The 23,088-nt window shown below is 46.0% G+C and overlaps 1 protein-coding gene across 4 annotated transcripts in view; it reads right to left on the bottom strand.

Annotated features, from left to right (window-relative positions):
* smg1 (SMG1 nonsense mediated mRNA decay associated PI3K related kinase) overlaps positions 1-23,088 on the bottom strand; it is a 57,929-nt gene that overhangs the window by 29,524 nt on the left and 5,317 nt on the right. For all 4 annotated transcript variants that reach the window (XM_085270006.1, XM_085270009.1, XM_085270008.1 and 1 more), the window contains exons 6-27: positions 22,011-22,224; positions 21,279-21,404; positions 21,103-21,175; positions 18,645-18,742; positions 17,862-18,035; positions 16,994-17,215; positions 16,457-16,558; positions 15,827-16,105; positions 14,223-14,353; positions 10,811-10,972; positions 10,535-10,653; positions 10,362-10,449; positions 10,143-10,244; positions 6,946-7,086; positions 6,469-6,695; positions 6,089-6,288; positions 5,157-5,318; positions 4,272-4,426; positions 4,025-4,158; positions 3,498-3,809; positions 3,092-3,233; positions 69-219 (exon numbers count right to left, since the gene is read on the bottom strand). In XM_085270006.1, the coding sequence (XP_085126132.1) occupies positions 69-219; positions 3,092-3,233; positions 3,498-3,809; positions 4,025-4,158; positions 4,272-4,426; positions 5,157-5,318; positions 6,089-6,288; positions 6,469-6,695; positions 6,946-7,086; positions 10,143-10,244; positions 10,362-10,449; positions 10,535-10,653; positions 10,811-10,972; positions 14,223-14,353; positions 15,827-16,105; positions 16,457-16,558; positions 16,994-17,215; positions 17,862-18,035; positions 18,645-18,742; positions 21,103-21,175; positions 21,279-21,404; positions 22,011-22,224 (3,514 nt within the window). The remainder of the gene's footprint in view (positions 1-68; positions 220-3,091; positions 3,234-3,497; positions 3,810-4,024; positions 4,159-4,271; positions 4,427-5,156; positions 5,319-6,088; positions 6,289-6,468; positions 6,696-6,945; positions 7,087-10,142; positions 10,245-10,361; positions 10,450-10,534; positions 10,654-10,810; positions 10,973-14,222; positions 14,354-15,826; positions 16,106-16,456; positions 16,559-16,993; positions 17,216-17,861; positions 18,036-18,644; positions 18,743-21,102; positions 21,176-21,278; positions 21,405-22,010; positions 22,225-23,088) is intronic.

The following is a 23,088-nucleotide window of genomic DNA, read 5'->3' as shown; positions in this document are numbered from 1 at the left end:
GCGCCAAACTGACACTAAACAACTGTAAAGTCGTTTTTGATGCAAATGAAATGAGTTTATTTATGAACCTCTTGTCCAGTGAGAGCATTCTCCAGGGTGGCAGTAGAGTGGAGCTGCAGGGTGGGAAATGTGGGCAGGGTCTCAGAGAGGGTGAGGGTCGACAGGCGAAGGGGACCCAAGCAGATCCGTCCGGTCTGTTTCAAGCAACGCACCAACGTACTGCAACATCACATCACACGATTTGTTACCAGTCTGAAAATGGCACCGTGCTAAAAATAAGTAACACATTTTAAACATTAACATTTGGAAAGAAAACAGACAAGAGACCGTTTTCTGCAACGACTCCAGAATTAACCGACTTTTTCCTCCTTTTTGGCCCTGGAATGGAGGCTGTCGTTCAGTCTCACTTTACAGAATCAGGAAATGGACTGAACATACCAAGGATAGATGAGATTTACACTCTTAACCCCATTTCAGCCTAAAGAGTTCTTTCACACGAGCACAGAGGACAGTCTGTTGCTGTCAGTCTCTCCCTCCTACCTTGGACGTGCTGCTAAACATGCTCTCTTTTATCTAGAGGTTTAAAACGTCTCAGTTTTCACTGTCATGCAAAAGAATTAACAGAAGTTGGCATCAGAGCAATGACAAAGTAGCAGCACGAAAAAGATCTCTGAAGGAACCACATCCAGTTTATTCCAGCAACACCTGCCTTACCTATATACACATCAGTGTTTGCCAAGCCTGGTTGTTACTATATGACCTTATTCTTTCAGTCTGGAGTGTAAACCTACTGCTGCTGCTGACGAAAGAACCTAATTAATAACAACAATCATATACACCACACTAAAAATGTATATTAAGCAACAAAAGCAATGTTCAGTAAACCGTATGCGCTCAATGCTGGGAACAAGCGTGTTGGCCTAGATGAAAGAAGTGTGCACTATAGCGCAGAGTCGTTACACCTTGGAGGCAGGGCTGGACAGGGAGCACGAGTGAGACCACACAGTCTCCAGGAGAAGGGCTGGACTTTGGTTCCCTGCTGCTTCAGGTCAGGGAAAGGTCCCTGACCACCTGACTGCAAGTATGCAGCGAATGACAGTTTTCCTAGAACTGATTCCATTGTTCTACTGGGAAACTTGACGAAACTACAAGACCTAGATTGGCGTTGCATTGACGGATTTGCTATGACACTCAGGCAAAGAGAGGAGCTGAGCTGTTAACTGATCACGCCCTGCTGATGAGTTAGATCAGCTGCTGTGAGAGGAAACTGGACAGGCCCGGTGCGCCTAAATGGGACCCTCCAGAACAGAGACAACAGATCTGTGACAGAGGGTCGGTGCCCTGTCTGACAGACGGCCCAGTCCACAGCATCTTCCTTCCCAACCTTGGGTGTGGAAGAAGTTCAGTTCAAGACTTTTGGTCGGACTCTAAGCAATTCTGGCAAATTGTCAGGTGACTAAAAGCAATGCTCTACTCACACAGTGTAAATATAGTGTGGATGGGGTGATGCTGCCTTTAACTCATTCACTGCCAGCCATTGGCAGTGAATGAGTTAAACCCATTGACTCATTCACTGCCATTGACGGCTATAGACGTCAATGGCAGTGAATGAGTTAACTGGAGGCAGTGGAGGGAATAGTTGGAGCAGAGTCTGTGGATGAGGGCGGCTACTTGCTGATCATTAGGGGCGAGGTCATTGAGGCAGTCAAACTACTAGCTTGTAGGTAGTTGGGCTGTTGGGGGTGGATGAGTTCTTCATGGTCCTGGATGCTGTAGGGCTGCCTTGGTTGACACGCCTCTGCAACGCCGTGGAGATTCGGTTGTCTGCCATAGGATCGACTTGTTCCCAGTGGGTGCTACGGCTGCCCTCTGTCACGGATTCAGTTAATGATGAACGTTATTAAAGGGATCCAGCAGATCAGAGCACAAAGTCTCTCTTCATACAGATGACAAGTTGTTTATATCAGACCCTCGTTTGTTGTTGTTACTTTAAACATTTGGAGAAATATCTGGTTATGAAGTTAATATTCAAAATAATGAGTTAAGGCCCCGCCCTTCTGCATGCGAGGGACACATTGGATCCAACTCTTTCAAGATTAGCCACAGAAAATCCAAGTGTTTAGGTCTATGAGTACCACGTGATGTTAAGGATCTTTACAAGTCCAATGATCCACCTCTGCTATCATCAGTGGTTCTTCTAAAGAACGAGCCTCTTACTTTAGGAGGAACAAACAACTCTATCAACATGTGTTCGCATCCTAGATTTCTTTAAGTGTCCCCATTTTTTAACAAAACCTTTCTTGTCCAGTCGTAACAGCCAGAAATCAACATTCATATGGAATAAAAAGCTGCCAAAGATACGTAAAAACGCACGTCACTTCCAAAATTCATATTATATATATTATTGGGTAGTAAATGTTAGAGTATTAATATTATTGTACTGGTGAAGAGGGATACCATCAGCCCCAGTTGGTAGTCACTGGAAGGAGCTTGAGTTGTGCGCACCTCCCCTGTAGCATCACGAGGTTCCAAACATCCAGTCTCAGACCGTATACTCAACCCAGGTGTAATTCATACAGTTAAAACTTGGAATCAGTTTAGAAGAGCCTTTAATCTTACTGGGTTGTGGTTATCTGCACCAATAACAAAAAGAAAACGTTCTAACGTTTGATGTCTGGCTGCAATCTGGGAGTCGATCACTGCACTTCTTGTATATAGAAAACAATGTATGCCTGCACACAGTGCACTGATAACATCCCAGAAACAGTGTCACACTTGTGTCCCTTTATAATAATATTTGGGTTTGTATTTATATCTCAATAATCATCTCTTTACATCTCTGTTTCTACGCTTTGTCTTACATGGCTGCTCGGTTTTCTGTTGTGTGTATGCTGCTACAGCCGTCAGAAAAGGCTTGAAACGCCCCGACTTTATCACAAAAATACTTTCTGAGCAAACTGAACAATAGAAAGCTAAAATGTGGCAGTTCTCCTATTAAGAAGGGTTTCATTACCCTAATGGGGTTTTTCCCCCTTGAAATCAGAGCTGGTACGGCATTTGACAATGATTGACCCATAAAAAATGAACTCACTCTGAGTTTGGTGCTGCTCTCTGATCCTGCTGCTCGCTGACTTTGGTCATTGCACTTACAGCGCTGCGAAGGAGCTGCACCTCGATAGCTCTCTGCAGCTCAGTTGGATCTGGACTCATTGAGGGCAGGAGCCTTTTCAGATCTAAATTTGAGCACAAAGAGTGTTAGAAATACTAGCAGCCACCAGTAGATGGGTCCCATGGTATAAATCTGACTTTCAGAAAAGCTGACCTTGAGGTCAAGGTCACTGAGATTCAAAATGTTCCAAGCCTTTTAGCAGATACCTGTGGTCTTACTTTGAAAATCCTACATTACATTCTGGGAAAAAATACCAGTTTTACTGCAAATGCACAACTCAGTCACAATCCAGACGTCTGTTAAGACTCGGGGCAGTAAGGACACTTACCCAGTTTGTCCTTACTGCCAGAAAGAGCGGTGTAATCCTCTCCAGGCAGCAGCTCCAGTTGAACCCCACATTCTGCTAGATCGCCCTCCTCAAAGTGACTCAAAGCATGGATGTAATTGAAATCTGTCTTCAGGTTGATGCTGACTGGATTGGTCGAGTTCTGTTTGAGGGTGCTGACAGTGGCCTGCCACTCCTTAACAGAAGCCCAGTCACAAAGTGCCACATAACACTGACAGGCTTTGTTGGCCAGAAAGTTCAGCACCTCTGGAGAGCACTCACTCGACTTCAGTAACACCGTCTTCCTGCTGTCACCTGTTGAAAATGACACCAAGCATCATAGCATCAGTGAAACTTAAAGGAAAGATGAAAAAACAAAGAAAGCATCAGAAAACACACGTTTCTAAGAGTCGGGTGATGCACAGCCTACCTGCAGTGGCTGTGTGCCTCACAGCTGTGCTACAGGAACAGTTAGAAAGCTAGCTGAACAAATAAACATGCTGCGATCTAAGGGGATGTTTGCTAGTTACCATTGCTACAGTGTTTTGGACTGCTTGTGTTGCTGGACAGTTTGAGCATGAAGGAGTCAGAGCCTTTGATGCTGCAGTCCATCCCTGTAACTGCAGACAGTTGGTCTTGATACTCCTGGGCTGCTTTCTCAAACCTGCACATACAAACATATGCACAGTTGATTACAGCAATGAAACTACATGAATCTATTACAAATGAGTATCTCAGTGAACCATGAGGATAATCGGTTAGTGTGCCAGTCCTTACCGTCCCTCAGCCTGCAGCGCAACCGATGACAACCAGCCCATACTCTTGCCTGAAGTTGAGGCACTCCAACTTGCCAAGCCCTGGATGGCCTCGGGACAATGCAACTCCAACAGAGCCTCCACAAGCAACACCACGGGCACCTCCAGCTCTGGACCCTTTAAAGTCCACAGATCCACAGTTCACCCAGACAGATGACACTATTTATTACCACAGTATTTGTAGGATGGTCAAATGATACACCGCCTAATCTAACACTCAGCATTTGCACAGACAAACAGAACTACTACAGCACTTATTCACAGCACTTCACTCGTTCCACATTTGGTCATGTTACAGCCTCTCGGCACTCATTTTTGGGCAGTTTCTCCCGTTGTTCTATGCAGAACCTCGGTGCACAGCCATTTTCACATCTGTTCAGTTCAGATCAAGTTTGAACTCTGGCTGGGACACTCTCTTGTTATCTTGGTTTGTGTGCCTAGGATTGTTGTCCTGTTGGAAGATGGGATGGTATTGACCAGGTAATAAGCGGTACCTGGTTTCCTCCAGACATGACCGAAGGGTCAGGTCAAAGAGTTCCTTTTGGTCAACTCTAGCGGAGCTGGCAGTTTAAGGTAGAACGCTATGTTAGATTTCTCAGATGTTAAATATGTCATCAGCAAACAGGAAGATGGTCAGTGAACTGAGGAGAAGGGTTGTGCAGCATGGTGACCTCAGCTAGTTAAATCCAGTGGCTAGCATCCTAAGCCTCTGACAGCACTGCAGCTGTGTACTACATTCAGTGCTGATTACTGTAACATGACAAACAAGTGAAGTAATATGAATATTTTCACTGTATATACATCTCTACTACATCTAATACATAGAGGATATTCTACTAACACAGACCTGAGTGCCACTGTTTTTAATCTCTGCAAGCAGATCGAACCCATGGCGAATAGTTACTGCTGGCTGTCCAGACAGAAGACCAACTCTCATCAGTGCCAAGCGGATCCTCGTCAGCCAGTCCTGGCACGTCTGACGGTTCGTGTAGAAGAAAGTCCGAATTCCCTGAGGAGTGGCGAAGAAGGCATGCGTGATCATTTATACAAGCGACTGATTATTAATCAATCGAATAGAATAGAATTCAACTTTATTGTCATTGCACATGCACAGGTACAGGGCAACGAAATGCAGTTTGCATCCATCCAGAAGTGCTTTAGTGATATAGATATATTACAATATATATTAGCAATAATATAGATATGTGAGTATATTACAGAAATGGGTCTATTATGGTATGTTATAATGTACACGGTATGAAGTATGTTGTGAATAAGATAAGATAAGATAAGATAGAACTTTATTAATCCCTCGGGTGGGTTCCTCTGGGAAATTCGATTTCCAAAAAAAGCACAGCAACGACCGAAGTTACAGTTACAATATGCTATAACTATAAGTATGTACAGGCTATGAACAGGATGAACAATGAATCGTCAATCGATCCAGGACACTAAATCCCAGACAGAAAATAGTTGTTTCAATTTTATTATGTGACATTATAGAGGAGGCTATATGTAAGGTTTAGCAGATTCAATCTTTGACTTAGCCAATCTGTCAGCAATGACAATCACTCCCTGGAGACAAAAGATTAAAAACGCCCTTCATACATTTTGTTTGCACTTATAAATTACTGATAAACTGTGACTCAGTATCTTTTTCCTTTATCACAAAACTCAAGGACACCTGTAGTAATGATAAAACTCTGAGGCTCTATCATCTCCTTTAGTGTCAAAATATTAAACTATTTCATTTTCAAGCCGTGGAGTTTGTCTGCGTACCTTTGGTGGAGCTGTCAGAGCATTAGCACAGCCCTCGTAGGCATTGTACATGAGCTTCTCCAGGTTCTCCAGGTACTGAAGCAGCAAAGTGAGGCGGAGCTGATTTAAGTGGTGACCATCACTGTCACTTCCACTGCCCGCCCAAGCTCCAACATCCTGCTCGGGGTTCAGACTCTGTGCAGCCAAGCTCCGGATCATACCTGCAACAAAGCAGAGAAAATGGTTTGTGTCTGAGAACTTTAGATGAACTGTCCCAGTTTTATTTCTTTACCAGACAGCATCTGTATGTATCTGAGAAACCTCTTCTGGAGGTTACAAAAAAGATCTTGAAAGTAAATGACAATTACTGTGAATGCAGTCACATGAACTCTTCACTTTACCTTCAATGGTCTGGAAGGTGTCCTGAGCTCGACCCAAAGGTGTTCGGAGTTTGGATAACACGGTGAACTGTGCAGCCTCCCACACTGCCCACTGCCATAGCAACACCTCTGTTTTCAGCAGTGCCCGTGTCACCACGTCTGGCTTGCTACCATCTGTACTTCCACGGCCATCCTGTTTCTCAAGGCGTTGGCAGCTGTAGTACAGGCGCTCCAGCCAGGAGTCCTTGCTGTAGATACAGGACATGACCACCTTTATTCATCACAAGTCCTATCCTCCATAAAACCAAGCGTGCATCACAGATCTCCCTTACATTACGCAGACCTGACGTGAATCTCTCACTATAGTTGACTCAAAATCGTCATGATACACACATCTGTGTAAACCCACAGCACGACTACCAAAGATCAAAAATGACCATGAGACTGTAAAACAAAAGACATTCTCAGAGTTCTGTGCAGCTGTCACTGTGCCATTACCCTCCACGGTGCAGGACGCCATATAGGATGAAGCTAATAAGGTCACTGAAGTCCTGGGGGTGGAAAGTGCTGCTCGGAGCATGGCTCATGTGGTGGCGAATGGCCAGAGAGATCTTCCTCATTTCAGGATGGCTGTGGTTACTGTGAACAAGCAATATACACGCATATGTTGAGAACATGCATCCGATCTCCTGATGGGTCACAACTGCGGTTCAAATCTAACACCAACTGTCCCCTAACTATGACAGTGCTGATGAAAGCAATGCCGTTTGTGAGTGTGCAGCTCTGAGAGTCATAGATGAATAGTACAGATTGGTTAAAACACGGAGCTCCCTTTCATACGTTTAATCAAAACTATTTAATTTATTTGAAAAATGGCAGTCAGGCAGGATGCAACAACCTGCACTCACATTAGCTGTGAGACAGCGTTAGCCGAGCAGCTGGTTAATGAATTGGGACCTGCCGGGTTGTAGTTAGACTCAACTCAAGTAATAACTCTGTATAAGTAGTAGTCTGTAGTTATTAACCAGGACCACTTATTGTTCAGACTCGGTACAACCTTAGCTAATCATTAGCCAGACCCACACTCTACTACAGGGGTGGCCAACCAGTCACAATATACACACATTCTGCTCAGCCAGATTTATTGTAAATGTCACACACCAATATGATAATGACTCCTACAGTACTAAAACCACAGGCCAGTCATTTTCAACAATTGTGCGCACTGTCTCACACACACAAACTCTCAGTTCAACCAAGTCCACAAACAAAAATATAATAATCTACAATAGCATTTACTTTTACAATGCATGTTGTTTAATGGGACTTCTGGCATTCCTTGCCTTGTATGTTGACCCAAACATTGACAGTATCTTAAGCGCAGCCCGTTTGACATTGGGGTATTTTTCCATTGGCATACTTTTCCAGAACTCAATGGTCCCTTCCCTTAAAGCAGGTTTCAATTGGTCCTCCTCACAAAGATCGATCATCTCCAACTCAGCTGCAGCTTTATCTGTGACTAGCGAGACTTTCAAACTCTCTGCATTCAATGGGTCGACGAGGAACGTAATCTGTGGCCTTTTCAATTGTAGATCATGGAACCGGGTCACAAAGCTTTCGTGCAAGTTTTCAATCAGCGTTGCATATCTGGCTCTTTGCTTACTCAGGGCAGCGCTGGTGACTTGCCCGCTTGGCTTTTAGCAGAGTGGGAAAATGCGTTAAATCTCCCTTTTGAATATGTGTCTTGAACAGCTTCAGTTTGTTGACAAACGCAAACACACTTTGCACCAGCTCAGGCAGCATTTTTAACTTACCCTGCAGGGTCAGGTTCAGTCTGTCCAAGTGACACAGCATGTCGACCAAAAAGGCCAGATCCATAATCCACTTGAGGTCCGAGAGCTCGGGATAGTCCTTGTCCTTCTCTTCCATAAACAGTTTCACGGCATCCAAAAGCTCAAAGAAGCGAGAGAGTACCCGGCCTTTTGACAGCCACCTCACAGTGCAGTGCAGCGGCAGGTCACCTGGAAGCCCTTGGTCCAGCTCAGCGATGAGATTCTTGAATTGCCTGTGGTTAAGCGCATGTGTGTGGATATAGTTGACGATTTCCATCACAGGCTTCATGACGTTATCTAAATTCAATGATTTAGACACGAGTTGCTCCATGTGGATGATGCAGTGGAAATTCCAAAAGTCAGGAATAGTTCGGTCAGCTTTGCACAGCCCCACAAGCCCGTTCACAGATCCCATCATGGCTGGTGCTCCATCCGTGGCTATTGCAGTTCATTTCGTTATGGGCAGATTTGCTTTTTCTAATGCAGCCATCATGGTTTCTTTCACATCTATGCCATGGGTTCTGTCTTTTAATGGCACAATATCCAGGAGCTCTTCTTTGATCACACAATCGTTTGACACAGACTGTGCAAATATTGCCCACTGAGGCTTGTCTTGTATATCACAACTCTCATCCAATGCGACACTAAAATACTCACATGCTTTAAGGTCAGAGTGCAACTGTGTTTCAATAGCCGTGTTAATGTCCGATATTCTGTGTTCAACAGTGTGGCGGGACAGTTGGACGTCTGATACCACGCGTTTTAATTTGTCGTTTTCAGGAGACAAGATTTCAACAACGTCACTGAGGCATTTTTTAACGAACTCCCCTTCATCGTATGGCTTTTTAGCCCGTGCAATGTTCCAAGCCAGCTGATAGGATGCGAGCGTTATGGTCTCTGACCGCTTCGTAAATTTTTGGAAAAACTGTATGTGCTGACTTTTCAAAGTGGCCGACTCGTGCTTGCGAAGTTCAGTCCCTTTTGGGTCGATGGTTCTGGTCGATGTTAGCATGGAGTGAGCTGAAGTGGCGCTGAAGATTTGAAGCTTTGAAATGCGCTAATGACGTCTGACATATAAGGCAGAATGGCTTGCCATTGCGTTCAACAAAAAAATATAAACTCTCCCACTCTGTTAAAAACGTCCTGTGTTCATCTTCATATTTTCTTTTTGCTGTGCATTTTTTTCCTGCCATTTTAAGGGCAAACTTGCTCCTACTGGGAAACTTTGCGGTATTTTCATCTCACACACATGGCCATTTGATGAAAATACCGTATTGAACTCAAGCGAAGCGAACGTGCACATTTTAAAACAACAACACAAAAAAAAACACAAAACACAAACTTTGATATGAACGTAAGAGCCGCATGAAACCAGGCAAAGAGCCGCATGCGGCTCGAGAGCCGCGGGTTGGCCACCCCTGCTCTACTAGATACAGGAAAACGAGCCAAAGTAACAGCAGGTTTATTGACTGCCTTTCATTAAAGTGGAGCTCAGAGAGTTTAGGCTCTGTATAGCCAGGAGCCAACAGCTGCTGTAGCACCAAATGCTTCATAGCTGGCCCAAGTCTGAACTTGGTGTTTTTTAGTGGTCACAGAGACGGATATATTCTGCTGTATGGCGAATACCACAGCTTTCATCCCAAAGGCAAATTATCCAAAACATTTCATCCTACTGAGCATGAGCCGACGTCAAGAACAAGACTGTGGAGCTTGTTAGTCTATCAGATGCTGGGTGATGCCTCTATATCACACCAGAGCAATCAGGAAGACATCCACTGCTAATAACAGCACATCAACCATGTATATGTCAAATCACGTGAATGAATCAAGTGTGCAGTGGTACAGCTGTGCAGCAAGTCTTACCTCAGAGCCACATCAAGAGGGATTGTCCTGAGAAGTTTACCATAAGCTTGCCTCACCCTCATGGCCGAGTGGACCAACTGCACTCTGCACACATCTGTACACCTAAGACACCCCCAACCCACAACACACAGACACACACACAGAGGCTTTAATACAAGAGAACAAACATTAGGCATCATATGCTTCCATATACGTGCAGGTCAGAAGCAAGCCGTTCACCTCTGCAGCAGCTCAGTAGACAGTGATGAAGAAAGGACCTGTAAAGTGTGGCAGGTCTGGAGGCAGATACCCTGATCTTCATTCAGAGCTGTCCACAGAAAACGAGGACAGCATTAAACATCCTGCTCAGTGGTGAAGCCTGTGTAAAGCACAATTCTGGAGTTTACTCTCACCGTTAGCCAGAATCCCTCTGCAGAACTTGTTGAAAGAGGGCAGGGAAAAGAGGGGGCTGTAGGTGTCCGACTTCTTCATCAGCAGAGAGATCTCCTGAGCCCAGGTGAGAAGCAGTTTCCTAACATACCAACATAAGACTGTTATAATAGCTGTATCCAATATGTTCAATCTGGTTTACAGTCATCGTTAGACAGCTAATGAGTCATTTAGCTAAACAGTGAACATTTAGTGATAAAACACTGAGCTGTGTTTGGTTAAAAATGGGGAGAGAGAACCTGGCCTCGGGGTAAAGATGCTCCCGGGACAGCAGACCTCCAAGAAGACTAAGCAGTGTGCTGAAATGCTTCTTAGTTGCCGTGGTTACAGTACTGATGACAGCACCATCAAACAGAGAGGGAGAAGACGACGATAAGCTGGATGAGATGAAGTGATCGTGCCTGCGAACAGAGACAGAGGAGGTCATCTGATTAGAGAAGCAGCCATAAAACAGAAACATCGAGAGACACTAAGCGTTCCTTCAGTTTGGTCTGGGAGCCAAACCTTCACACAGCTCACAGTTCACTCAAATAATCTTCAGTGACAGAGACAAACTTGACTTTCTTCATTCAGCTAGTTTTACAACACCACCCATATAATATTAATCAGGTTTGGGTTTCCACTGTTACTGTTAGAATGTCCCATGACAACCACTTGGACATCTGCTGCGTGTCCTCCAATGTGGTAACATTTCAACGCTTTAACTTGAAGAGTGGCCGTATAACGACACAGGCCCACCACAGCTGAAGCCTAAACTGCCACAGTAGACGTCCACACCAAACCTGGGTCACAGCCAAGAAACCAGTTGGTCTGAACAGGTAGGACGCTGCACCTGAGGGCCATTCATCCATCCATTTTATTCCGCTTATGCAGGGGCCGGGTCGCGGGGGCAGCAGCCTAAGCAGAGAAGCCCAGACCTCCCTCTCCCCAGCCACCTCCTCCAGCTTATCCGGGGGAACACCAAGGCGTTCCCAGGCCAGCCGAGAGATATAATCTCTCCAGCGTGTCCTGGGTCTGCCCCGGGGCCTCCTCCCGGTGGGACATGCCTGGAACACCTCACCCAGGAGGCGCCCAGGGGGCATCCTTGTCAGATGCCCGAACCACCTCAGCTGGCTCCTTTCGATGTGGAGCAGCAGCGGCTCTACTCTGAGCCCCTCCCGAACTTCTCACCCTATCTCTAAGGGAGAGGCCAGCCACCCTTCGGAGGAAGCTCATTTCTGCCGCTTGTATCCGCGATCTCGTTCTTTCGGTCACTACCCACAGCTCGTGGCCATAGGTGAGGGTAGGGACGTAGATCGACCGGTAAATTGAGAGCTTCGCTTTTACACTCAGCTCCCTCTTCACCACGACGGACCGGTGCAGCGTCCGCATCACTGCAGCCGCAGCACCAATACGTCTGTCGATCTCTGGCTCCCTCCTCCCATCACTTGTGTACAAGACCCTGAGATACTTGAACTCCTCCACTTGGGGCAGGAACTCATCCCCGACCTCATTCCCACCGCTTCACACTCGGCTGCAAACCGTTCCAGTGTGAGCTGGAGGCCATCACCTGATGAAGCCAACAGAACCACAATATCTGCAAAAAGCAGAGATGAGATTCTGAGACCACCGAAGTGAAAGCCCTCCGCCACTTGGCTACACCTAGAAATTCTGTCCATGTCATGTCAACCAAGACAGCCTTACAACATCCAGAGCCTTCAGGAACTCGGGGCGGACCTCATCCACCCCAGGGGCTCTGCCACCAAGGAGTTGTTTAACTGCTTCAGTGACCTCGCCCCCAGAGATTGGCGGGTCATCCCCCTCATCCCCAGACTCTGCTTTTCCCACGGAAGATGTGCCAGTAGGATTGAGGAGATCCTCCTTCCACCGCCTGACGATTTCCTCAGTCGAAGTCAGCAGCACTCCACCCGCACTATACACAGTGCAGGTGGAGTGCTGCTTTCCCCTCCTGAGTCGCCTGAATCTCTTCGAGGCGGTCCGAAAGTCTTTTTCCATCGCTTCTCCGAACTCCTCCCACACAGCAAAAAACAAACAAACTGAGGGCCAGGCCACTTCATTGAGTTCATGTCTGGATAGTATTTACGTCCATGATGAAACTACACAGCAGCACTGGAAGAATCCAGAGATGCACAAGGAGACACTTGTACTAAGAAGGTGAGCAGAGTTCAAATCCAGCGAGGTTTCTAATTAGTTTGAAGAAGCAAAATAAAAGCAGAGTCAGAGGCGTTTGCAGATTTTTTCCTTTGGTTTCTTTTTCTGTGCGCCCTCTCAGTAGGATACATACACTGGTAATAACGAAGCTTGGATTTTCTCAAATGGCATTCTTCTGTAGCAACAATTTTTTAGAACAGCCACATCGTTCAGACGATGCAGAGAGCTACGAAACGAAATGATCGTCCCTTTTCAGACAGACAAGTCAGTGGTTTCTGGGGGCATTTTACTCCTCCTCCAGAAGACTTAACACTAGAACAACCAAGGGGATATTCTAACGAACAGGTATATCTGTAACTGCTCGGGTGCCTCTGCACCATCCCTCTGCCCAGGGAGAGTGCGGCACAGCAGGACGCACGACGGATGTAATCCGTGACAATTCTGACCGCGTTGAGGAGGGAAACAAAGAGCTGTCATCGTGGTCGTCAGCGGAGCAGCACACTGGGCCGACGCGGGCTCTCCTGCTCATCATCCGAAAAACCATGAATGTCCAAGCCGATGCCCAACACAGCATCATCTGTGACCGTTAGCGTTCCTGCCTGGTTCCAGCTCATCTTCAGCTAACCCATCAACATATTCCATGTGGTCAGCCCAGCTAAATGCAGGGGCATCAACCAGACACTCCTTGTGTTCGGACTAGGACAAAGCTGGGGCCCCCGTCTTTCCAGGGTCGAGTACCGGAGCTGCAGACAAAACGCACAGGCTTCGGGCTCCGTCAGTGTTGTCCTAGTGTGGACAATCCTCAGGCAGATGGGCAGACATCGTAGCATTTGCTGTCGTGCAAAGAGAAACTGAATCTCTGAGGACAGGGTGGACAGTGCAGGCAGCACTAACTGCACGGTGGAGGCTAACACCAACACGGACAGTTAAGCCAACCTAACTAGGAGCAGCCCGACTCAGTGAGGTGTAAGAACTGAGGGTGACTGTGATGACGGGGGTATATGTGCAGGTGGGTCTTAAAGGCATGAACAAAGCTTCCTTCAGCCAGGACACGTGGGGGCGTGATATCTCACACTCGTGTGTTGTACTGAGTGAATCGACTGAAAGGGAGCTTCAGGATTCTTCAGGATAATGGCTCTAATTCAGCATTACTATGACGGTGAGCAGCAATCAGCAAAACAACTGCTTCTACTCATAATAACAGCAGTTACAGTTGGTGGTGGAAGATCTAGAAGGGAAGGATTTTGGTAAAAGGACTTGTAACGGTGGCATCTGTTACAGCACCTAGCCTGAGGAAAAGATGGCCTGTTCTTTCACAAGTGTGCACAAAGGCACACCGCATGTCTGCTTGGTTTATACACCTGTTGCAAGTGGACTGAAAACACCTGAATAAAAAGATTAAGAGGGGTGGCCCGTCCCTTTTGTAGTGCATGTCTGCATAACTGAGAATGCTGCAGTGGACAGCAGTGATTCTGTTCACAGTACATGTGGGTGTATTACCTGGTGCAGTGAGAGTACAGGGAGTAGAGTACGGTGTACTGGATAGCAGGGTAGTAGACAGCCAACTCAGAGTGGACCAGCATCAGATTGTGACTTAGAAGAGCAAAGACTGTCGGCGACAAGGCCCACATCTAGATAGAACACACAGAAAACCACTAATGAACCAAAAGAAGATGCGGACACAGACCATGGACTGAATCTTGTGGCGGTGCAAACATTGTCACATCGAAGTGCTGGGTCATACATTTGAAGAGGTGAAATCTTAAAAACGTGAAACAATTGCACGAGCGCTGCTGATTGGCTGAGGAAGAATAAAGTAGTCGTGGTAAACCAAGCCCCTCTGGGGTTGTTGGTGCTTCGATTCTGAAGTACAGTGTGTGTGTGGGGAGTGTGATTGTGTACTGTGTGCATTCCTGTGTGTCTCCATGTTGTGTGAGTGTGAGAGTATTTGTATGTATGTGTGCCTGAGGGTGGGAATGCATGCAGGCCAGGTGCTACACTCCACCTATCTTACAACATCTCAGGCTCCTCGTCCCTGCTGTGGTCCTCCTGGGGCTCTCGTGCTCTGGGGGGCCTCTGGGGCCCGGGTGTCCTCCATGCCTGCTTCGTGTCCTGGGGGCAGGGCTGTTATTTATGCATATATTGGTTGTTGCTGTGGTTTCACTGTTTCTTTCCGTCAGCAGGTATTGACGCAGATTCTCACCGTTGTTTCCTCCTCCCCATCTTTCTCTCTCCCCTTCTGTTTAACTTTTTGCCCACTTTCTCTTCTTTCTTCTTTTCCATCCGCGGTCTAGTCCGTTAGGATTTTGATAACTCAAAATAAAAACACTAATAAACTAAATAAATAAAATATCAAGTGGTCCATTATTGGATTTGCTATAATGGTCCACTGGGGAAAGTAAATCTTTTGGGCATTTTTTGGCCTTAAGAGAACAACTCTGACAGACAGGCAAAAGTACATTGTTGGCCTCCTATCTGCAGTACTGTGACATCATCCATCCATCCGCTTCTCCTTTTCAGGGTGCGGGGGGCGCTGGAGCCTATCCCAGCTGTCACAGGGCGAGAGGCGGGGTACACCCTGACAGGTCGCCAGGCTGTCGCAGGGCTAACACACAGAGACAGACAACCATTCACACTCACATTCACACCTTTGGGCAATTTGGATTAATCAATTAACCTATCCCCACAAACTGCATGTCTTTAGATGGTGGGAGGAAGCCGGAGTACCCGGAGGGAACCCACGCAAACACGGGGAGAACATGCAAACTCCACACAGAAAACTCGATGGTGGAATTGAACTCAGGACCTTCTTGCTGTGCGGCAACAGTGCTAACCATCGTGCTGCCCTACTGTGACACACTGTGTTAACTTTGTGAGTGTGACAGAATGAAACTGTGAGGAATATCAGCATGGCTGTCATGCAGACACTGAGTGATGAACCCAGCAATGACGCATGTCCCAAAATGCGTTACAGGAACATATCTTTAGATGTATTAATGAGTGTAAAGTTAATATGAACCTTTTACCCCACCAGTCACATCAAAGGAAGTACTGCGACATTATTACAGTGCTACTGTGATGTTTAACAATAGACAACGGCTCACCCCAATCAGAGAATTCTTGGTGTTGCCAATGGTGGTAAAGGTGCTGAGGTTGAAGATGATGGTGAACTGGGCTTTTTCTGGCGGTAGGGTGAGGGGAGCAAAAGCAGGGTGCTGGATATTAGGGCAGAGGGTCCCTGGTTCCAGGGGACCCAAAGTCTCCATCAAGCTGTTGAGACCACACGCCATCTCGCCCAACACCATTTTATAAGCTGCCTCCAGTGTTGGGATGTTTTTCAGGCTCAGCAGCGCCTGGTACACACCGTGGACAGCTGACATGACCTGTGCAGGGAGCACATGGACAGGGATTACACTCATCAACACAGAAAATCTTCAAATTATTTTCACTCACCCAACCTACGAATGAGCCAAGAACACACTGAGTCTATATAACTGACCTTCATGCATGTTCCTGCTCTGATATATATGCAACATGTTTTTCTTGGTAGAATCTTAGCTTTTTTCTAAGGTGAAGGCCTTTTGCATTAGCGAGCCACTTGGGTTCAGTACGTTGCCCGAGGATATTTGGTATGCAGACTGGAGCGGCCTTGGATTGAGCCGCCGGTGTATTAGATGTGTAAAATATATGCCAAGCCCATTAAGGTGGTACAGGAACACTGAGTGAAGCCAAACCTCTTTCTCTTGATGAAAGCGAAGCTTCAGCAGCTGGGAGTCTGGTGCCAACAGCTTCTCTACAAAGGACACGGGCAGCTTGGTGTTGACCTGGTCTACAATCTGAAAGGCAACATTAAAAAATTCCTCACACAACGTCAAAGTCAGGCTTGCTAATTGTTTAGACCGTCACAGAATTTTCCACAAGTTGTAGCAGTCCCAGATTTAACTTTAATCAAAGGTTTATCAGAATTGGACAATTTACAGCACTCGACAGCCAGACTGGTAACTGCCACAGAGGGGAGGGGGCACGGTAGGGACTAAGAATGTGTGGGGGTGGAGACAGGGGGCTGTTACAGGAAATCACAATGTTTAGTGCAGAAAAGGACAAAAACTGGTATCTGCAACACAGACTGTAAGAAAGCTGCCATCAGCTCAATTATAATCATAACAGGTCAAACTACAGCATCAGTGTAGACTTTGTCAGTCAGGCTGTGAGCATACAAATGAACACATCTTATTCTATGAGTACATATAAAACCCGTTAGGTGACTGTACCAGAGTGAGGAGATTGAGCACTGCCAGGTTGTAGTCTGGGCCACAGGCCTGGCAGCAATCTAGCTGGTCTAGACCGTAGGCAAGGACAGCATCCATCAGCTGCCCACAGGGCTCTACACTGGCCAGCAGCACACCCACACACTCATTCCCTGCAGTGAGAACGGCCTCAGAGAACTGCACCTGCTTTGCCACAGTCACACAGGCCAGAACCCGGTTAAGAACCTTTGGAAAGATCAGGAAACAGAACAGTGACTAAAGTGATGAAGCCCAGACTGCAAACTTCACAGATTGTAATAATAAAACGTATTAGAGACCACAGAAACGTTTTGTAACCGATTTGAAGTGTAAAGAAATATTTGGCTTATCCTGTATACGCTGACTGCCTTGCTACAAATCTGCATCTTTCTTTTAACGATCAAATTCACACGTGAGAAAAGTTCAATGTGCAGAAAAAAAAGAATGAGCCTAAATGTCCACGAGGCTCAGTTACTCCGAGTTATGTAAAAAGAAGGTGCACTAAATTCTGATGTTCTGCTTGTTGTGGCTAAAATCAATATCTGTGTCCAACCTGTCATTATCCAACTACCACAGCACGTTGTGTGCACACTTCAGAGGAACATCTTATTGACCAGCTGCTCCTCAGGCTTTCTTAGAACAAACTAAATACAACTGGAAAATAAGGCACTGTGGTCAATATAGTGTGTATTTAAGTACTTCATCAAAGGAAACCTGGAAGATGTGCTCCTTTTACCAACAGCACAATGTTCTCAATGCATTTTAACAGTAAGTTATTTCCAAACTGCGATCCACATTTGTCAGTGAGTGCTCTCCAGATCTCCTGTTTGGTTGTCAGAGGTGCAGCTCTTACGTCTGTCACGTAGACTTCAGTAATAGGAGGTCCTCTGAACGGGCTGAATCGCTCTCCGATGCTGCGGACCACTGTGCTGAAAACTCTCAGCAGGGCTGCCAACTTGGGCAACGACACTGAGGGAGGGGGGATATCTTCATCGAGCACCTCTCCTGAGACCACGTGGCTCAGATCCTAAAGAGAGCAAAGAGTCAGCCAAGCACGAGACAAACATAGCCATTAGCTCTATGGGGCATCATTTAATTTTTATTATCTGGTAAGAGAATCCAATTTAATACCATCAAGGATCTTTGAGGGTTTCCAGTCTGAGCATAAACTGGACCCAAACACACTGGTTCCAGTTTGTTGCACATTTAAATAAAGCCTACTGAACAGTATAAGGTGCAGTGAAGTCTAGAGACTTAAATTTAGCTGATCTACAGCAGACCGCCCGTCAGGTCAGCACCGCAGCGAGTCCTTTCCCCGGGGTCTGAGCTTCAACATGGCTCATTCACCACAGAGGTTTGGGCTTTTTCCAACAGTACTTGTGCTCACTCTTTACCATACTTGCCAGTACTGAGCACGGCTGAAGACCTAACATACATCATTCAAGTACAAGTGGTCAGACCGAACTCCCAGGGAGGGATCTAACAAAGCAAACCAGTTCTGGAAGCAGCTCACAGGTGACACAGAGACCACCTGGGACACGGGCCGGGTTAAACTCAGTACTGCAGGTACCTGGCTGCTTCTCGTCACTGCACCTTCTAAATAAGTATAACTGGCTGAGAGGCTCGGTGACGTCACCTCGGCATATGCTTCCATATCCTCCAAGAACTGTCCCAGCAATGTGGTGGAGAAGGTCAGGTCGGCCACCCAAAACTGCTCCAGGCTCTGTAACCAGCCTAAGCACAGACAGGGAGAGCAGAGCTGCAGGTAAACGAGCTGAACTGGATTTGTGTTTACACATCAACCCACCCATCCAAACACATGACCCACCGCTCCTTCAAAACGTGCCGGGAGAATCACTGAGAACTTTCCAAGCCCAAAGAATATACAGCATGTACATCTTTAACAGTTTTATTCATAAAAAATGAATAAAAAGAACAAACTGTAGAGTTTAATGCTACTCTGGGCCATGAAGGACAGACCGTGTAAACTCATGAGGGCTGGAGAGACAGGGCGTGTGGCTGCTGCATTTTGCACAAGTCTAAGGCTGCGTTCACACTGCAGGCGAAAGCGCATCAAATCCGACTTTTCTGACCCTGTGCGACCATCTATCCCATCATGGTGACAGTGTGAACGGCACAAATCCGATATTTTCAAATCCGACATGGGTCACTTTCGTATGTGGTGCTGAATCCGATACATATCTGATGTTTTAGAAAGCGACTGCTGTTTGATGGTCATGTCGCATTAAATCCGTCTTTTACGTCACCGACACAAGACAGACGCCAATTATCAGCGCCGGAGAAGACATCGCGAACGCTTCCTGTCCGTCCAGTGAAACTGCTGGGAAGACAGCGTTGGAGAAACGTGAACATTTTATTTGTACTGTATAATCTGCAGATTCTGACAGAAACCTGCAGCTGTCCTTTGAAGCAGCGCTCCTCTAAAACAGCAATAATGATCGTTATAAAGTTAGTTTGTTATTTACAAACTAACTTAAAGCAAAATTGGGAAACGTAAAGTCCGAAGTCTTTATATTAAGGCCATCAGTCAAACAATAGTTTGTTCTGGGTCTAAACAGAGCGTGTTGTGTGTGACGTCTTCTTTTGCACATGCGGCCGCTTTGAGCGTTCACACTAGAGCGCGTTTGCTGTCGCATTTTATCTGTAGTGTGAACAAGCAGACGAAAAAATCGATTTGATCAAATAATCGGAATTGAGCATCAAGACCTGCAGAGTGAACGTAGCCGTAGTGTTTTCCCACTGATGTGTATTAAAACACTATTATAATAATCCAAGTCTAAATGTCACTCGTGATATTCCTCCAGCGGCAGCAGCAGGACTGGGGGACCTTGTTTTATCTCACAGGTGTGCCAATAACAAATCTCTTTTATTCAAATATATTTTTATAAGTTTCTTAACATCCATTTGTAAGGTTGGAGAGCTTTGCTGAATGCTTTGATGTTACTGCTGATGGAGCCGTGAGTCAGCAGCAGAACAGGTCTGCACTCATCGAGTGCTTTGAATAATTCAATTATAAAGACAGTCTCTACAACTTCTGATCATTTAACGCAGCACCATAGCATGCTGCTGTGTTAAACACTGTAAATGTGTTTCACCCACATTTGCAACTAAAAGCAGAGCTGCAATGCAAACATGTTTAGGAGCAGCTTCTGAACAACATCAAGCCCCCACAGCTGAGTTCAGTAAAAGACACAGCAGCGCTGTTTCTGTGATCACCACTGAAACCTTCACTTGGAAAACCTGACATGAAGACAATTAACCTCGAGCCTTCCATGAAGACAGAGTAAAGGTACATTTCTCATAAATTAGTTCAGATTGTGTATACATCTTATTTTATTTGACATAATTCATTAAAAGAGAGAAAAGAAAACGTTTTCCTGGAAGTAGCAGAAAAAAAATCTAAATCTGAATATAATGATCCTTCTGTGTTAACAGTCATTTTTGTTATGTGCACATAGAACTTAATGTTATGTTATTTATCCGTAACTATTGTTGCGATTCATTACAGTCTGTTTAAACTGTACTGTTTGCTGCACTGCGGCTGCTGAGAAACAGTACTTGGTCTCAGGCTGGGTAAATACGAAATGACAATGAACTCCTGAGTACTAACGATGCACTCACTTTGCAAATGAAAACACACAGCTCTCCTCTGCATAAGCTCAGGATTAGTATCAGTGACACTGGCCCTGTATGTACAGTATCACACAGCACTGGGAGTAGCTTTCCTTCTTAATGTGTCCATGAACGCAAACATTAAGGCTGTCATTTCTGGTCTCTGAATGTTTGCCTTCTTCTTTTAATCCAGGGTACTGGCCAAGTAGCACGCTTGGTCCGTACATTTAAACAGCTGCAATAGAATCTAAACTAGAGGTACAAAGGGGGTAGAAACCACTGCTCGGTGTTTCAGGGTGTGAGGCAGGAGGAATCCCAGTGGTGGCAGGGAAATGTGTGGACATGTTGCTCCTGTTTTCTCATGAACCTTTTCAATGCTCGTCCTTCCCACTGGGTTATAAATAAGCCTGCTGATGTCAAACAGCTGCAGAAGTACTGCCCGCTAACATGCGCTTACTGACCTGAGACTTGCTGGGTGAGTGCCTGCTTCTGTGTGTGGTCAATGTGCCAACCCACCAGGATGTCCACAGTGTCCTGTGAGACAGCAGAAGACATCAGGACAGTGGCTGGAAAGATCAGAGATGCTGTGATCTGAACACAGTGCACCTGTTGGTCTCAGCCATGGAACAATACTCACCCTGAAGTTGGTGCTGAAGACATGTGGGTAGCAGTGTGCCACCTGAAGAATACATTTGACACTTTGACAAAGCAGCTCTGGAGTGTCCACGTTTTCAAGGATGGACTGCAGATTGCTCATCACCATCTGAAACACACAGCAGGCCCCATCTACAGTACATCTCTGCAGGGCTTTGCATCGTCTGCAATAACATTGCTATACACGTCTATGTGATGTGAAAGTATGATATGGCAACTGGTTAAAAATTGACCAAAATATGATAAACATCCCTGATAGAACGTGTGTTTACTATGCAACAACACTGCACGGCTCTTTGAAGATTGTTACTGTAGCTACTGTCAAACTAAACTGCAGCTCTTAATTCAAACTGACTGAAAGCAATAGCCACTGCCACGGCACTGGCTAACAGCAACCAACCTTATGCATGGTGTGAATTTCAGTGCAGGTGCTGTGAATAGTTTAACAGATTACTATCAATAAGCCTGAACAACACTCTCTCTGCAAGACTTGCACTCCCTCTGCTGTTCCAGCACTAGTGTACACAGGCATGTAACATACACCTACATCTTACATCATCATCATCAGTAGTATAAATGCAGGCTAACTGGCCCTGGGTATCTGTAGCCTGAAGCTGTAACAGTGAATAGCTGCATGGTGCTGATGCAGAGACAGGTCAAAATGAACCGGACAGATAGAGTTGTACTCGTGAAAAGCATCAGGCCGTGTCTTTACCTGCATAATGTGAGAAAAGGCCTTCCTCTCCCCAGCAGCCTCCAAAGCGCGCTGTGCTGCCACCAGGTACAACAGCTTCACCTCATCACGACTGCTTGAATTGAACTTGACAAAGAGCCACTTGAAGATGCGCTCTGCCTCATAGCTGAGTACGGTGCACAGGATACCAAGGCAGGCTGCAGCATCCTGACGCAGCTCCCACAGCATCTTACTGCTAAAAACATCAACACAGGAAAAAAAACAACTTTAGAGCCGCCTGACTATTATTTCGATCGGCTTGGATGGACAGCGTCGGTGCACAGCCATGACTCTTCAACCCTGATCGCTCAGACTCGCCACGCAGGAAGCTCTAGGAAGAGTCCTGGTGGTTCCAAACTTGTTCCACATATGGATGATGGAGGCCACTGTGCTCCTTAGGACCTTCAGTGATGCAGAGACGTCCTCAGATCTATACACTCCTACCTCAGAGGTCTACAGAGCACTCCCTGGACTTCATGGCTGGGTTTGTGCCCCGACACTGTCAAATATGCGACCTTATATAGACAAGTGTGCACTTTTCCACATCATGTTCAATCAACTGAATTCACCTCAGATGAACTCCAACAGAGTTGAAGAATGATGTGACAGATGATCAGTGGAAACAAGAAGCACCTGAGCAACGTTTTGAGGGTCATGGCAACAAAATAACAACCTCAAATATAACCTTCGTCATTATGGACCATTTCATTGAATATAGAGGTGAAAACTGAATGTAATTCATTTTGGAAAAAGGTTGTAACCTGACAAATATTTGAAACAAACTTCTGTAATAATTTCTATTAAACAGTAGAAAAAAGAACAAGCACCAGCAGCTGACTTTAGATTGAATGCGCAGAGAGCACAGCCGGAGTCCTAATGATTAATGCAAACTTTGGTGGGGACCGGTTAGCACAGTACGGTTCGCTGCTCCGTGTCCGATTTTTCCATGTTAGGAATAAATAGTAGGATTTAAGATGGCAGCAATGCATCTGCAAGGATGCCAGCTGCCATTAAACACCAAAGAAGAAGAAGAAGCAGCAGCAGCAGCAGTCCCCGGTAC

This window comes from Mchenga conophoros, linkage group LG4, assembly GCF_057382185.1.
Source record: "Mchenga conophoros isolate Kocher_MC1m ecotype Shallow Benthic linkage group LG4, M_conophoros_male_GT1.1, whole genome shotgun sequence".
Classification (NCBI taxonomy): Eukaryota; Metazoa; Chordata; class Actinopteri; order Cichliformes; family Cichlidae; genus Mchenga; species Mchenga conophoros.
Note: the sequence above shows the minus strand (reverse complement) of the source record. Positions and strands in the feature narration are given on the sequence as shown.